The sequence below is a fragment of the Rhopalosiphum maidis genome, chromosome 1, assembly GCF_003676215.2.
Source record: "Rhopalosiphum maidis isolate BTI-1 chromosome 1, ASM367621v3, whole genome shotgun sequence".
In the NCBI taxonomy this organism is placed as follows: domain Eukaryota; kingdom Metazoa; phylum Arthropoda; class Insecta; order Hemiptera; family Aphididae; genus Rhopalosiphum; species Rhopalosiphum maidis.
The window spans coordinates 44,108,347-44,125,311 of NC_040877.1; the positions used below are offsets into that span (position 1 = coordinate 44,108,347).

Below are 16,965 nucleotides of genomic sequence, written 5' to 3' on the forward strand. Positions count from 1 at the left end.
ATTAGGTACCATTGATTTTATAATGTAGTAATATTCCAGCAAGAGCCACCCTGCATTTCCCACTATTATTGTTATTATTTTTATTATATATTTGGTTCAGTTTAGTAGTGTGCGTGCGACCGATTCATATGATTGGCGTCGTCGCTAATTGTTTTACTGTCTCAAATTTAAGTTGTTAAATCATATCAAAAATAAACTGAGCATGCGACGGACATGGTATTACACGTATTGATGACTAATAGCTAGACACTCAATTACAATTTTCAATCTTTTACACCGAATGATAAATGATAAGTGATAAGTTATAGAAAAACTGTAATATGAATATGAACTAGATTTAGACCAAGACCAAGCATAATTTGTTGATTCATCCAATAATTATTAATTGTAAAACATGTAGATAATAACTGCATGTTTACGGTGTGCTTTCAATGTATTACATAAAATAGTTCAACACTCGGGTTGCTTTAACAATATATATTGTAAATATAAATTTGTATTAACATTACCATGTACCCAAGTTACTTGTGAAAGAATGTTTTCGAAATTAAAAAATATTAAAACAAAATTATGATTAACTATTTCTCAAGAAATAATGGAAGCATTGTTATTGATAAATATTGAAAGAAATTTTAAAATTGATAAAGAAAGTATAATTGATTCTGTTAGAAAGAGGTCTAGTGAATTATTTTAATACTAGTTGTTTTTAATTTGAATTATGAAAAATAAATAATTTTAAATTTTAATTAGCCATTTACGTCTTTTGTTTTAATTGTTTCATGTTTGTTAAGATCGAACAAATTTTTAAAAATTGTTTTATTTATAAATAATAATTTTATTCGACCTATATGTATTATTTAAAGTGCACGGTGTACCTATATAAAGTATTATATTTTTTTTCTATAATTTTTCAATTTTTTTTTTTATTACATTTAATTGTTATCTTAATTAAATACAAAAATTAACAAGTAAAGAGCGGGGCTAACAATTTTTAGTATAACCTAAGTACCCCTTGATCAGATTGCAAACTGGACCTTTAGACGCCAGTCCGACCCTGATAATTGGGAATTTTGGGAAAACAAATAAAAAGTTAAGAAGACGTCGCACATGCATGTGTTGTCTCCTTCTTGCACACACGTATGGCATAGACAAAACGCGTTTACGCAGACTGAGTAATACTCGTTCAATTTTGGTTCTAGAGTAAATATACCTATTATAAAATGAAAATATGTCAATATTTTGAAGGGCAAGACGAAGATTTTTTTCCATTATTCCTAAAATTCGTTCACTATATCGTTTAGAAATAGCAACAAATTTCAACATATTTAAATAACCTTTAACTTTTTAAAATTTTAATTTTTTTCTAAAAAAAACCATCGTTTTGACCTCCAAAATAATGTCATCTTTTAATTTTATAATAGGTATATTTACTCTAGAATTAAAATTTATAGGTAGATTGACTAAAATTTTGATAAAATCGATTTCTTAATTTTTTTTTTAATTCAAAAACAAATAATAGCAGAAACTTGAAATTTTTATTAAATGTTTAATACATAGCTTCTCATAAGTTGTTTATTTCTCAATTAAAAAATATCAAATCTATTATCACAATATATTTTTTAAGTGTTTAAAGTTAAAATTTTTACAAAATTCATAAAAACCACGAAAATAATTAAATTTATTTTATTTTGTAAATAATTTATTAATTCATAACAATTTTTGTTTTTATATCTAAAATTTAAAAATTTAATTCGAGGTTCAACTTATATATAAAAAAAAATTATCTTAGAATATTAGACATTTGATCTTCACCCCTAAACTAATTTTTTATCTTCAAAAATAAATAAATAATAACAGCAGCTGAGTTGTTACCAAATGTTTTTATTATTATTTTCATTATTACATAATACAATTGTTGAGATGATACTCTTTGATTTATTTATTGGCATAAGACATTTATAATTTTTTTATAAATGTTGATTAAACATTATTAACTTGGTATAAACTAAAACTGCATGAAAATTGAATTCAAGATTCCACAATATAGATTTAAAAAAAAATCTTTTTGTATCCCAGCTCTGAAATTTTAATACATTGAGTTTCCTCGTACAAGTATAGTTGAACCATTAAATCTAAAAAATATATATTATAAATATTTTTTATAGACATTTTGAGTTCAAATTTGGATGAAGTTACTTATTTATCGTTTAAATAAGTAATAACCATATGTTAATTGTATTGTTATAATTTAAAAATATTAGTCATGAGAACTTAATCTTAAATGTAATATATTATATTATAATTAATTTTACCATATGCAATAGGTACCTAAGATTTTTATTAATTTTAAATATTATCTTTTATAGGTTTTTATTGTTTTACCGAATTTACAGAAACATTTTGTTACATTATGAGTTATATGTATATATATTATTATTTTAATAATTAAATACTAATAATAATTATATAATTACAATGTTTTCGAAAAAATTATATCAATACCTACTATATCTAATACTAAAAATATAATAAACCACTTTAATAACATACCACTTGGTAATATTGTATGCTGATATATATTATAAACTGTTTCATCTGTTTCCGCTAAGAATCGCTTTTCGTATTCGCAAATAATGAATTAATGGAATATATCTGGGGTGGTAAATCTTTTGAAAACTACATGCCAAAAATTACCTTTTTTTTTTTTTATTTTTTAATCTATAGAATAAATAATATTAATTATATATATATATATTGGCAGCTTACTCTCAATAAACGTAGATAACATACTAAACACAATATTATTTTATCTACAGATAAAGTTGATAAAAACCAAGTGGGACATTGGGAGGTGTTTGGACTTTGGTTTGGTTCACGCAGTACAGCTCCGGATTCTTAAACTCATACTTCCGTTCACACAACCTCGCTATGGAGGACCTATTTTTCTATGTATTTTTGTATTGATTAAGTATGCTGCAAGTGTCTACTGGCAACTCACATTGTGAGCAGCTCGCTTTATTGAAAATAAAAGTTGTTTCTCTTTCTACTATTTATATAAACTAAAATTATAAAAATTAAATTAACTACACAGAATGAGATAACCATTATTTTTAAATACCGCAAATCATGCCAAATGTACCTTTTCAGTTTGTCGAAAATGCTTTAGCGACATATTGATATATACCTTTTTTATTAGCACGATAGTTATATATTATATTACAGGTAGCGTCATAAATTCGGCGCAATTAACGAATACCAAATGTTCAACGTATAAAAATTATATGGTAATTGTTACCGTATAAAGTAGCGAAAGGTTAAAGAACTCTAAATTAGATATGACACATGAATAAGTTAACTCTGGATTTTCGATATAATTTTTTTTTTAACTATTGTGTTTATATTATGATTTTTCATAACTATATTTATGTATATAGCCAGGTAAGTAGCAAATAAATGTGAACGTATAGTACACATTATAGTTCTCTCGCGAAGTCAAAAGGTCTATAATTATTCTATGAATAATCTTCCGTATGCGGTAACCTATAAATTATATCTACCGACTAGGTACCCAGGTAGGTACCTCAAACCTTATCAGTGTCTACTAGTTGTGACCAACGGTAAAAGTATCTTCCAATTGTAGTGACAAATTATTTTGGGTACAGGTACCTATACGAATTTTCCATTTCACCCGGGCAAAATTAAGGGAAGCTGCACCCTCACCCACCACCCTATGTCGAGTGGGATGGTTTCTATCTTTATCGATTAGAAGGCCGAGAACTCTCGTTTTTCGTCCCACACAAAACTGTCACGACTAGCTCGCAACAACATAGCGGGTACAGTCAGAACTAGGGATCAAAATTTCCGAGAAAAAAAATGGATCATAGAAAAATTATTGGGTAACATTAGTTTTATTTAAAATTTCCAATTATACCAATAAATAATTATAATATATAAATTATTAATACACTATAAAGTATAAATTATCATTACTATTATTTAAAGTCTGCATAGAATGTTGCAGACTCTATATTTAATTTATCGATATTATTTTATTGTATATTTTTCTATACATCCACGGACAAAACAATTTTGGTTGTATAAATCATCACATTTTTACAGACACTTAATACTACATTTTTTAATCGTAAAATTTTTATAGACACTTTAAACTTTACTTTTAATAATATATTTTTTAATTCTAAACAAAAATCAGCAAAAACAATATCTTTAATGATACCAATATTTATACATAAGTATATTGCCAGTTCGAAGTCTGAAAAATGAGAAGGAAAATATAGATTTTGCAAAAAAAGTCTCAGGTGTAAATTACGTATGAATAAAAATTATTTCGGTATAGGTATTAGGCATACATACAAAATTATACCCAGGCCGCAATAAATTTATGTATGTACAAAATATACCTGTACCGCAATTTACAAAAAAAATTAAAAATGAGACGCAATTTATAGCGACCCAATAGCTTAACTAAAAGTGATAGGGGATGGTTACCACTCAATGTCAGTGGGTTGTCCTACACTCTCACACCATGCAGTAATATAGTTCCCCCCCCCATTCACCGCAACAATACTTAGCTTGAAGCGATGATGGCAGTGGTGGCGGTAATGGCATTGAATTAAAACCGTAGCTAAGGCTTAATCAGACCTAGGGACACAAAAGCAAAATAAATACAAAAAATGATAATCTTATTATTATAAATCTATTATAATATCAATAATATAAAATATACATTTTACTTAGAATATGCGCCAAGTAGTTGTACTATATAATATTAATATAAATCATAAATATAAGTGCACAGCGCTATTGTAGGCTATACAATATATATTACGAATCCATAACACACAATATATTTAGTATTCAAATAATACAAAATGCTTATCAAATAAAATATATGACGTTATAATATTACGCTGAGTGACAGTAAACATTTTTAAATTAATTTCAATTATTATTATTAAATTAAATATAAGTTACATGTCAAAGTTAAAGATATGACTTAAAATTCAACTCCCGTTTATAAAATATACACATAAATATGTATTAATAGGTAGGTAATCTTTTCACATTATCATATTACAATATAAATAAGATTGTTTTGTTATAAAACATAAAATGAAAATATCTAGTAGGTATTTAAAAAATTGTCATTTCCAGTTGTTGGTTTTTATTTTTGTCGGTTAAATTTATTAAATTTGAATTCAAATAATGTAAAAACATGAGTTTGTTGACACATTCGAAAAACATTAATTAAAAAAAAAAAAATTGCATTAATATTCAAATGTCTTTGTAGTAAAAAAGTTGGGTGTAGGGAGGAGTAATTATTTATAAGGGTGGAAACATGTTAAAATGGGTAGGAGCACAGATGTGCCTCGCTACGGCTTCGCATTAAAAAAAGCGAATACGTGATGGTGGCCTTCGCAAGGGGCGGTCGTGAGCGCAGCTGTACATTAGCTGTACATTGTATGGCTGCGCTTGCGCATTGTTCTCTTCTAAGCTGCGGTCCCGTTTGCAAATTGTATACGCCGCCACCGATATCGATCGATGTCATGGTTAGTCAGTTGACGAAAAAACAGTGTTGTTCACTACTTGTTGAAGTAGGTAAAATTACGGTTATATATTTACCTGCCTGATAATCGTGAGTTAAACTGATAAAGAATGAGATACTGATAGTTCTTGGTTGACGGTGAGTCGAGAACTTGTGACGTCATTCAACAACGATACAAACATGGCCAAAGTGTGTAGACGATGGGTACGTCTCATTCGCTACACCATCTTCCTATTGGAATCATGTGAGCCCTGGGTTCGCCAAACCCGTAGTGATAATACTGATAATTACTTAGCTCTCCCCTGAGAGACTCGTGATAATACCTTTTAAATTCAATTATTTTATAAATTCGATACAACTTTTTGTGGATTGCTTTTATTGGTAGTAACTGATTTTCGTAATAACTGCATGATAATGCAAATTCGGTGTAATTGAAAGTCGTAACTTTTAATTTTTGAGGTAAATACTGCAACTATAAGAGCCTTACGTATTCGTAAACATAGATAATGGATATATGGATAGACTATGGCTATGTTAATACTGTACCAGCTGGCGTTCATTTTTGTTCCAGAGAAAATATCTTTAAGAATGTCCTCTCTCTGACGTGGGTTACTATTATGTTCAAACTTCAAATAAAGTCGCATTGTAATTATAATAATAAAGGTTTGCGTGCAAAAAATATTTACACAATATACCAGGGTTGGCGAACCTACGGCACGCATGCCAAGAGTGGCACGTTGAACAAATTTAAACTATTAAGTATTATGCTATTTATTATGTATTGATTATAACTGTTATAAGAAATTCAAAGAAACAAATGATATACATTTTCAAAATTATAACATCAATAAAAAGGTGTGCGTACTTAATAAAATATTATAAAGTATATAAGTAACTTTATTTTTAAACTTAGAAAATGTAATTTCTTTTGGACACGTGAAATATTTTCAAAACTTTCATCGGGAAAATTTGGCGTTTAACCCCAAAAAGGTTTGCCACCCCTGCCATATACCCTCAAAATTGATAGTAATACATGAACGCATGATAAGCTCCAATGGCCAATATCCATCTCGTTATCTTCAACGTTGTTACGAACGACTCAGTAGTGCCGTATGGAGGTCAAATGGTTACCGATGTCGTATTTACCTCTAACAATCACTTCCACGTTCCATCTTTATGGAGGAAGGATACGACAGTGAGGTTACAGTGTAATATCGTGAATATACGTTTATAGACTTAACAAAATAACAAGTTCGATGTCGAACAACACAAGGATTTAACGATTTTTTAAATGCAACAACAATCGACGGGATGCGATGACATTTGTCACAAGAATTTAGTCGGTGTGATAAATGTGACAAAATGGCGGTTGAACGAAAGTCGCTCGTGCGGATAGTTGGTACACCTTGGTAAAAGGGTACTTGGCAGAAGACCGGTCGCCGCCCGACGCGGTGAGCGATTGTGCCACTTAAAACATGGTGACCAACCTACTTTCATATCTACCAACCCCGGATAAATAATCATATAAATGTAATGTTAGCATTTCTCCGTTAATCGATAGTTCGCCAACGCCACCGATGACTACCACCACACCAACGCTATTCGAGTGGGAGAAATGCTTGCGTTACTGACATGCGCATCACGAGTTGCAGGCATAGGTAACCTATTTAATTTGTCGTGAACCACACTATTCATTATTGTTGCAGGTACATTTCACTGCTACCGTGTTTTCTTCGCTTCAACACCGTAAACCAAATTATTAACTCAAATCAGAAATGGCTGAAAACAAAGCAGTAAGTATTTGCAAGTTAGCGTAACGCGCGCAAAATAAATACACAAGTTAACATTCCGTAATAGCGCCGATCGCGTCAGTTTCTCACCCGTTTCGACGTTTGCTCGTGCGCGCTGTACGTGTTGACATCTGCTGCTCAATTCGGCGTCGTGTCCGTGCATATTTTTTCTTAATATCTGTCTAGTATTTAAAGAGGACGCCATGCCCGCATGTGCCGTCTCTGTCTTACTGACGTACAGCATAACAAATTTGCTTTCAACAAAATACATTTTGTGATGTTAGCTTTTATATAAGAGTAAAATTGCCCATACTCTATCGCGCCCTTCCCAGACATTGGTTCCCGATCTGGTTTGTCGACGTCTTATTTCATTCCCACACACGCTCATTTGTTTCATACACGTCTCATTAAACAATCAAGTTTTCCTAAAATTCGACAGTGCTGCATAGTGTGTACTGACAACCATGGCATTATGTCATATTGAAGGTCGTTATGTTGTTAGTCTTAGAAGTGGCGGTATCATTATTAAATGTATCATTCATAAGTTTAATTATTTACCTAGAACCTGACCTGTTGACCATTATTATTGGTTATATTGATTATATTTAGGACGCTAAGTCGTCTGACTTCTGACTTATCTCAGATTTTTTAAGTTCATAATCGTTTTGTTATTAAAAATCAATTTTGGATTGTGTGTTAAAAGTATTCGATACGATAACAATAGGTTTTTATTGAATTATCAATTTATATAATTTTATAAAATTCAAATATTAAATACAAAATTTAATTTTGTTAGTTTTTAAAACATCCATCATTATTCAAAATATCTTTTATTTTAGGATGCCCCTGAACTCCCAATTATGCTTTATGTTAGGGATGTAGATGATTTTTATCATTTCCGCTTCAAGATCAAGAAAGATACTCCTTTAAAAAGGCTGATGATAAGTTACTGCGAGAGAACTGTAAGTATAAGTTATTAAGAAGTAATTTATTGTAAATGTTATTATTAGTAAAAATAACTTAATTGTATTGTGCTTATTTACTCACTAATTGGCAGTGAACAAAACCATGGTTGTTTAGCAACTGTAGTTGCTAACATGTATTTAGTGACCATATCTATTAACTAAAAGATTAAAATTACTAACAAGTAGTGGAAAAATAAGATGATCATCAACTTTATTTGTGTATGTATATGGAAGCATAAGTTAGTGAAATATTCATTAAAAGCATTTATTTACTATCACACTGTTAAGTCTAATGATGATCTTGTGAAATTGCTTGAATTGTATTGTATCTTACCATATACAATTGTATTTACATAAATACAACTTTAGTGTCATGTTTTTTTAATAATAACCTTGTAATGTATTATTAACTTAAAAATAATAAATTCTATTTTTCATAGTGTCTAGATTTTAGAAATAGAAACCCTAGTATTTTCATCACAACTGAGATAAAACAATAAACTATTTAGGTCTTGTTTTTCTAGTTTTGTCTACATTTTAAAATACTAGATTTTTTTTATAAGACAATCTAGATTATAGATTACTCATAGTTGCAGAAAAAAAGTAAAGTAACATTATTACAAAATTTTATGTACCATTGTAGTCCAAGTTAACAACCATATTTTCACAATATAAAAAGAAGGACATTTACTGTGCTAAAACATTTAAAACTATATTGCATTGTGTTCTTTCAGTGTGAAAATGTGGTTACTTAATTTTAACAGACTACAGCTTCTGTGGCTCTTGTCTGAGTGATTCAGTTTGAATATGTTGTACATTAGTAAAATAGAGACAAGACATTCAGGTGAAGCATCCTTTTAAAAAAAGACTAAGTTATCTATCTGGAATTTAAATTGTTTTACAATGACGTACAACCTCAACATTAATAGTATAACCAAAAATGTGCAAGGTTACTGCCTAGTGGCTATATGTTCAGAATTATCACTTCTTGGTTTAAGTTGTATGCATACCTTGTTTGCTCTTAAGAAAAGCAATGATGCCACACTTACATTGTGACAGTTACCTAATAAATGTTTGACAAATTCACATTTAGTTCTATTTTACTCAAATTGGCACATTTCCACTACTTGATAGCTCCTAATGAAATTTATAATAGCTGTCCCGCCCGGCGTTGCCCGGGCAAAAGTTACCTCAGATGAAAACTGAGATTTTTTTTTACATTAATAGTTAACCTGGCAATCGTATATGTGCTTTTTAATTTGTTTAATTATGTTTATGTCTTCTAAACAATTGCTGGGATACTAAAATATATAAAAATTAATTTTTTTTTATATTTAAATTTTTAAATTAATTTTTTATAGTATATACTATCCCCTATTTCAACTCTTTACAGCCCATTTTAGTATTAAAAAGTAGACCATGTCCTTTCTCAGTAACTAAATTATCTATGTACCAAATTTCATTTAAATTGGTTCTGTAGTTTTGGAGCCTATTCAATACAAATAATCAAATATTTTCTCTTTATGTTATTAAGTATAGATAATGAGTAAATAATTTATATACAAATTTCTTAATGTTCATAATCAAAGTGACATATTTATGAGATGAAGACAATAAACATAAGTATAGTAAACAAAAAAAAAAACACTGTAAGATGTTAGTTAATGATGAACCATTGTTTCAAAAAAATGCTTATAATTAAAATTATATGTTAAATGTTTTTATAGATATTTTTTTATTTATATAGCTAGCATTAACTAAAATATATGTATGAGCTTAACATTTATAATTTAATTCATTAAAAACTGTAATGTTTTAGGGCTCAGATATGGAGAAAATATGTTTCCAGTTTGAAGGTAACCAAATTCGGGATGTAGATACTGCATCCTCAATGGGGATGGTAAATGATGATACCATTGATGTCACCAATGTATTAAATGGTTGAAAACTGTAACTGTAAAAGTATTACTAATAAATATTAAATAAAATGTAAAAACTAGAATAATTTTTGATTAGGAATATTTTAATAAAATAAGTTTAATAAAACAATTTAAACTTAATCAGAGAGCACCTTTAGAAATATAGCTATATTGTTGCTATATAGCTATGTTTGTGTAAATCAAAAAACAATTCTATACATTATAATATACCCATAAGATTGTCACCAATCCATTGACATTATTTATTGAATACGATTATTGTAGTATTGCTTAAGCTCTCAAGTACCCACCCCCACTCATAAATCGACCACTGTTAAGTATACCTATGTGGTTATTATACTACTTCTTTCTCTTAAAATCTTATAAAATATGTAAATGACATTACCAGAATGATTTTTAAACTTATTAAACTTCTTTTATATTATTATATATTTCTAAATGATTGTCAGGATTCCTAAATATAGTTAATATAATGTCAATATCATAGAGCTTTCCAATAGATACCTTTTCACCTATTCCACTAAATTTAAATTTATTCATATATATAAAAATATAAACTTAATTTTAAAAGAAAATGTGTTAACTAAAGCTTAAAATGTAATATAATGTTTCATAAAAATATGCTTAGTAGTCCATATACTGAAACCAAAAAATTGTAAGCATAATATACTTTTAACATGTATTCAATTTAAACTATAAATAATAATATTCAATATAATTCAAAAACATTATTTGTGGGAGACACTGAACTCTTGCGTATATTATATTATACACACTGCAATAACATTTTCAAATACAATGTTTTAAGTAAAAATGAATTCAACTTACTGTTAGTACAGTATTACTAAAAGTAAAATAGATTACTTAGATAACAATAACAAAAACTTACCTCAATATTTACTAAGTGATATAGGCTGACAGACTGTATTTGCATAGAAACATTTTTATGCACAATGATATACCATTGAATTCAAATTTGAAATATCCACTCACCGCCAACTATACGGCAGAGCAATACTCACTTGACCACCTTTTTATTCTACATTTTCATTATAAGAGTAGATGTTTCTGTTGGTATTTGGTAAGTATATTAAATTTAATTAGTAAACATGATAAGTGATTTACCACAGAATGGTAGTTATAGTTGTCAAAATAATTATTTTATGACACATAAAGGTAGTTCTAAACTGATGAAACTACACTGGTCACTACCTAATCGGACTGGAAAAATGTATGATAAAATATATTGCTTTGTAGGAAAATGATTGGTCCAACTAAATATTGCACTGATCGTTTGTTTTTATTTCCATAAATATATTTTTTAACATAAAAGGTTTGGTATAATTCTTGATTTAATTTCTTTGAAATAAGGATTTTACTTTCAGTTTTGAATAAAATAAATATAAATGCATAAAAAAAAACCCAAATTTAATTCTATTTAATTCTAATTTTATTCTTGAATATGTAATTCAAACACTTCATGTATTTCTAATTCTACGACATTAGTAATACTACAAATTACAATTGCAATTAATCGCTTACACTGTAAGAAAACTAACATGAAATTACATAAATATAAATGCATATAAATAAGAATCTAAATTTAGTTCTAATTAATTATAATTTTATTCTTGAATATGTAATTCAAATACTACATGTATTTCTAATTCTACGACATTAGTAATACTACAAATTACAATTGCAATTAATCGCTTACACTGTAAGAAAACTAACATGAAATTACATAAATATAAATGCATATAAATAAGAATCCAAATTTAGTTCTAATTAATTATAATTTTATTCTTGAATATGTACTTCAAATACTACACGTATTTCTAATTCTACGACAATAGTAATACTACAAACTACAATTTCTGTTAATAGTCTAAGACTGTAAGAAAATTAACATAAAATTAAACGCCATATTATATTCTTTGCACATACATACATGCATACATACATACATATATATTATATACACATTGACATGTATATATATATATAATATGTGTAAGTATACTGTATATATATAAAACAAAAAAAACTTATTTCATATTTAAAGTATATTAATTTTTCTTCTTATTTGTTGTACATTTTGGACAAAACCATTTTCCCTTTGGCTTGGTAGTCAATTTGACACATGCAAAGTGAAACCATTCAATAGGACACTAAAATAAATAAAAGGAAACGATTAAAAAAAAAATTATACAAATACAAAACATTGAAACAATATTTACAATTAGAATTGAATGTTTATAATTGTTTAATGGTCACAATATTAAATAAATGTCCGTGTAAGTGGGTTATACATAGATATATAATTATTAAATTATAATTTGTATGCTTACATCGGGATTATCACAGCCTATCATTTCACCATAGGAAACTTGGTTGCACAAACAGTATGTTGGTTCATTTGGATCAACAGGCATGTCCAATACTTCAGGGGAGTGTTTAGCTCCAGCAGTAACTAATGCACCAGTAAGGGGGGCAGTCTTTAATGCAGCGCTGGCTACACTTTTTGTAGGGTGTTTCGGATTATTGACAACACTGACCGAAGATGTTTTGCTCGGTCCCGCACTCGACGTTTTTGAAAATCCTGAAAAATGTTGGTAATTATTATAATTTATATACTTAAACAAGACTCAAATAATGCTGTCCATAAACCTTTCTTAGGTTGTTTCTTTTTCAGTATTTTGTAACGAGCCGCTTCTTCATTACTTGTAATCCTCAACCAAATTTCGCTGCCTCTATTCTTCTTACGTCCACCTGAAACACGCATAAAGAAATAGTCAAATACAATGGTATCATAATAAAATATATTTCAGAACACTTACGTTTTACTTCCTCTGCATTTTTTTTAGCATCAATGGCTCTGTCTTGAATTTCAGATTCAAAGCGAGCCAAGTTTGGATCCAAGTCCCTAATACATTTATCCACCTGTAAGATACAATAGAGTAGAACAGTTCTAGCATTACGTGAAATCTTCAAAATCAACATACCATTTCATAAGTTTGAATAGACAATTGAACTTTGTCATCGCTGTATTCTTTTATTTTGTCAAATTTACGTTGCATGATAGCTTTATTTTTTTTATTTCCCGAGTACAGATTGATATTCGACATAAAGTTGTTCGCCATTTTGTCGATGTCGCGCATCTCTTCCCGAGCTCTCGAGTCGAGATCTCGCATCAAAGTGAAGTTTCGTAGCAACTGAATAGGAAGATTCTCCAAAGCTAAAATATCATTCTATTAGTATTTTGTTGAAATCCAAAACCGAAACAGAACTTACATTTAAGGTACTGATCAAGATACGGTGCTGATGCCATTATTGTTATTTTGTGGTGTAGGTAGTCGAGAATTATAGTAGAAAAGAGTAAATAAAACACGACTGTTAATGAAAACGCGAAATTTTTTGTGTTTAATCAACTGTTAGAATACGAATTGTTCACTAAAAATTTTTTCTGCTGAGTTTCGGTTTTCGTCCCGACGTGCGTTCACAAACAAAGAACAGATACGAACACACACACAATAAACTTTAAGGGGACGCTACACCCAAAACGAAACGTATACAACGCTCGATAGATGGCATTCCGCGCGTATCGACGTTTCCTCGGTAGGCTGTAGTCTCATCCAATGTCTTGGTGATGAAGTCTGCGGGTCGTAGTCGCGGTTCTGTGGGAGAGGGGTACGTAGAGGTACGTTGTTATTTCACAAACGGTCGTATGGAACGCTTAGCATCAACGCAATCGATCGTTGCGTAAATAATAATGTCGTCCATAATGTGTTTCGTATGTACTGCGCTTGACCAAATAGTTGTCATGGTAATTCGTGTACTAGCACACAGCGCCCTCACTCCTTTCGCGAGTCACAAACTATTTCTTAAATTAAGCTCCCGTTTACTTAAATAATATTTTCATTACACAGACCATACGATGTATTGTACAGCATAGTTCGAATTACATTTATAACCTAATTGCTTTTTAAAATACTTGGAAAATAATACATGTAGCTATTATGGTTAAATATATTTTTTAATGAACGTGTTGCGTCTTTTACATTATGAGAAGTACTTTTCGTAAAATAGTGTTGCTTTGACCTGTATATAAAATAAACCGTCTTGGCGCACGCATAGCGTAAACATTACAAATATTTTATTTTTGATTATTCCACTGAAATATTTATTATATCCACTCGTATTTATCGACCAATTTTTAATTAACACTTAAAAATTCCTCGTACTTATGACCTATGTGATTATATTATGTTCTGTTGGAGAGGGGCACTTAGAGGTACGTCGTTGTTTCACAATCGGGCGTATGAAACGCTTAGCGTCAACGCAATCGATCGTTGTGTAAATAATAAAAAAATATTGTCGTCCATAATATTGTGTTTCGTATGTGCTGCGCTTGACAAAATACTTACTTCAAAATACTTTTAGAATACTTTTATATTTTTTTTTTCGATGTATTATATATTTTTCAAAAAAATAATTTTTGATTTTAAAAGATTATTTTAATGAATCTATAAAACATAAAAATATTTTATACTTATTTAAGATTTTAGTCGCATATAAATCCGAGATTTAGTTATAACTTATAATATCTTGTGACATTTATCAATTATTATCACAGTTCTTAAGAATACTATTATACGCAAATAATTAAAATCGAAGTTTGATAATTAGATTATGTAGGAGGTAATTTAATGAATAATATAATTTTTAATTTTTAAAAAATTGTTTTATTAATTAAGCAATATATAAGTATAACGAGTTATAAATTAAATATAAAATGAAAAGATAAATTGTACAACTATATATACTATTTATATAAACTAAAATTATAAAAATGAATTAACTAAAACAGTATGGGATAACTATTATTTTTAAATGGCGCAAATCATGCCAAATGTGCCTTTACAGTTTGTCGAAAATACTTTGAGGTCATAATGATATTTTCCTTTTTTCTAGCATGATAGATATTTATTACACTGCAGGTAGCGTCATCATAAATTCGGGGCAATTAACGAACACCAAATGTTCAAGGTATAATAATTATAGGCTAATTGTTACCGTATAAAGTGAGAAAAATTTAAGAACTATAAAATAGATATTATACATAAACAAGTTAACTCTGGATTTTCGATATTTTTTTTTTATAACTGTTGTGTATATATTGTGATTTTTCGTATCTATATTTATATATTTAGGTTTGTACTTAGTACTTTAATAGTAAATAAATGTGGACGTATAGTACATATTATGATGTTATACAAAAATGTCCACCGTATAAATGTCCGAATTTAATAATATTTTTGGTAAAAATGTCTGAGGTGAAAATGTCTGAAACCAAGAATGTCCATGGTAAAATTTTTAAATATTATAATCAATGTTGTAAATACACTTTTTATATCTGATTACTGCAATAATGAAATAATTGTAACGAGGTGTTTTATTTAGTTTATTTTGGATAATTTTATCATGAACATTTTTGGTTTTGGACAATTTAACCACGGACATTTTTTTCCAGACATTTTTACCGTGAAAATTTTTGCCTCGGACATTTTTACCTAGATTCACATTTTATAGTTATCTTGCGAAGTCAAAAAGGTCTATTATTATTCTATGAATCATCTCCCGTATGCAGTAACCTGTGAGTTATCTACCGAAATAGGTAGCCAGGTAGGTACCTTAAATCTTATCGGTGTCTACTAGTTGTGTTCCGTAGTAAAAATGTCTTCCAATTGCAGTGAAAAATTGTTTTGAACACGGGTACCATACGTACTTTCCATTTTACCCGGGCGAAATTAAGGGCAGCTACACCCTTACCCACCACCCTATAAATCGTGTGGGATGGTTTCTATCTTTATCGATTAGGAGTCCACGAACTCTCGTTTTTCGCCCCACACAATTTGTTTACAATCAATAACAAGTACAGCCGTACAGTTGTGGTAACAAGTGGTACGAAGGAACTTTATAATACAACGTACATATATATTCTTATGGCTTTTTTTTGTATTGGTCACATTTATAATTTTTACAACATAGTGGGTACAGTCAGAACTAAGGATTAAAATTTCCGAAAAAATAAATGGTTCTCAGAAAAATTGGGAAACATTGGTTTCATTTAATATTTTCAAATATACTAATAAATTATAATAGATGATAATTAAATAATGCATTAATTATCAATATACTATAAAGTATAAATTATCATTACTATTATTTAAAATCTGCATATAGAATGAATCTTGCGGGCTCTGTATTTTATTTAAAAATTATAAATTTTTATAATTTTTTATAATAATCCGGATCCGATTATCTATATTAGCGCTAATATAGATAATATACAATAATAATATGTAATAATATACAGCGCTGTATTTATGGTATCTTATAAAGTTATAAATTATAATATTTTAACTTTTTAAAAAACAATCTAGTAAGTACGTATTGCACGCAGGGGGAACTAAGAAGGTGTGATGCCTTGCAATGCGACAATGTCTTTATTGCCTAAATTAGTATATTACTATGATTAATTGCAAATGATTACATTCCATTAACAAGATACACAAATATCGAGGTGACATACGAGTCATACGACACATATTATATACGATTCATATGACGTCGGCCATCTGCATACTTAATAAATATTAAATAATTATTAAAAGTTTCTTATTAAGTACCTAAGTACCTAC

The 16,965-nt window shown here is 28.8% G+C and overlaps 2 protein-coding genes across 2 annotated transcripts; one reads left to right on the forward strand and one right to left on the reverse strand.

Moving 5' to 3' along the window:
* The first annotated feature begins 7,222 nt into the window (after positions 1-7,222).
* LOC113550221 (small ubiquitin-related modifier 2-A-like) lies at positions 7,223-10,276 on the forward strand. The gene is made up of 3 exons (XM_026951930.1): positions 7,223-7,359; positions 8,196-8,318; positions 10,141-10,276. The coding sequence occupies exons 1-3, from the start codon at positions 7,342-7,344 to the stop codon at positions 10,264-10,266; spliced, it is 267 nt and encodes an 88-aa protein (XP_026807731.1). The 5' UTR covers positions 7,223-7,341; the 3' UTR covers positions 10,267-10,276.
* A 1,973-nt stretch (positions 10,277-12,249) lies between these two features.
* On the reverse strand, positions 12,250-13,857 carry LOC113560392 (inhibitor of growth protein 5-like). The gene is made up of 6 exons (XM_026966245.1): positions 13,556-13,857; positions 13,267-13,499; positions 13,102-13,204; positions 12,932-13,033; positions 12,613-12,863; positions 12,250-12,432 (listed from the first exon to the last, which is right to left on the reverse strand). The coding sequence occupies exons 1-6, from the start codon at positions 13,590-13,592 to the stop codon at positions 12,331-12,333; spliced, it is 828 nt and encodes a 275-aa protein (XP_026822046.1). The 5' UTR covers positions 13,593-13,857; the 3' UTR covers positions 12,250-12,330.
* Positions 13,858-16,965: the final 3,108 nt, after the last annotated feature.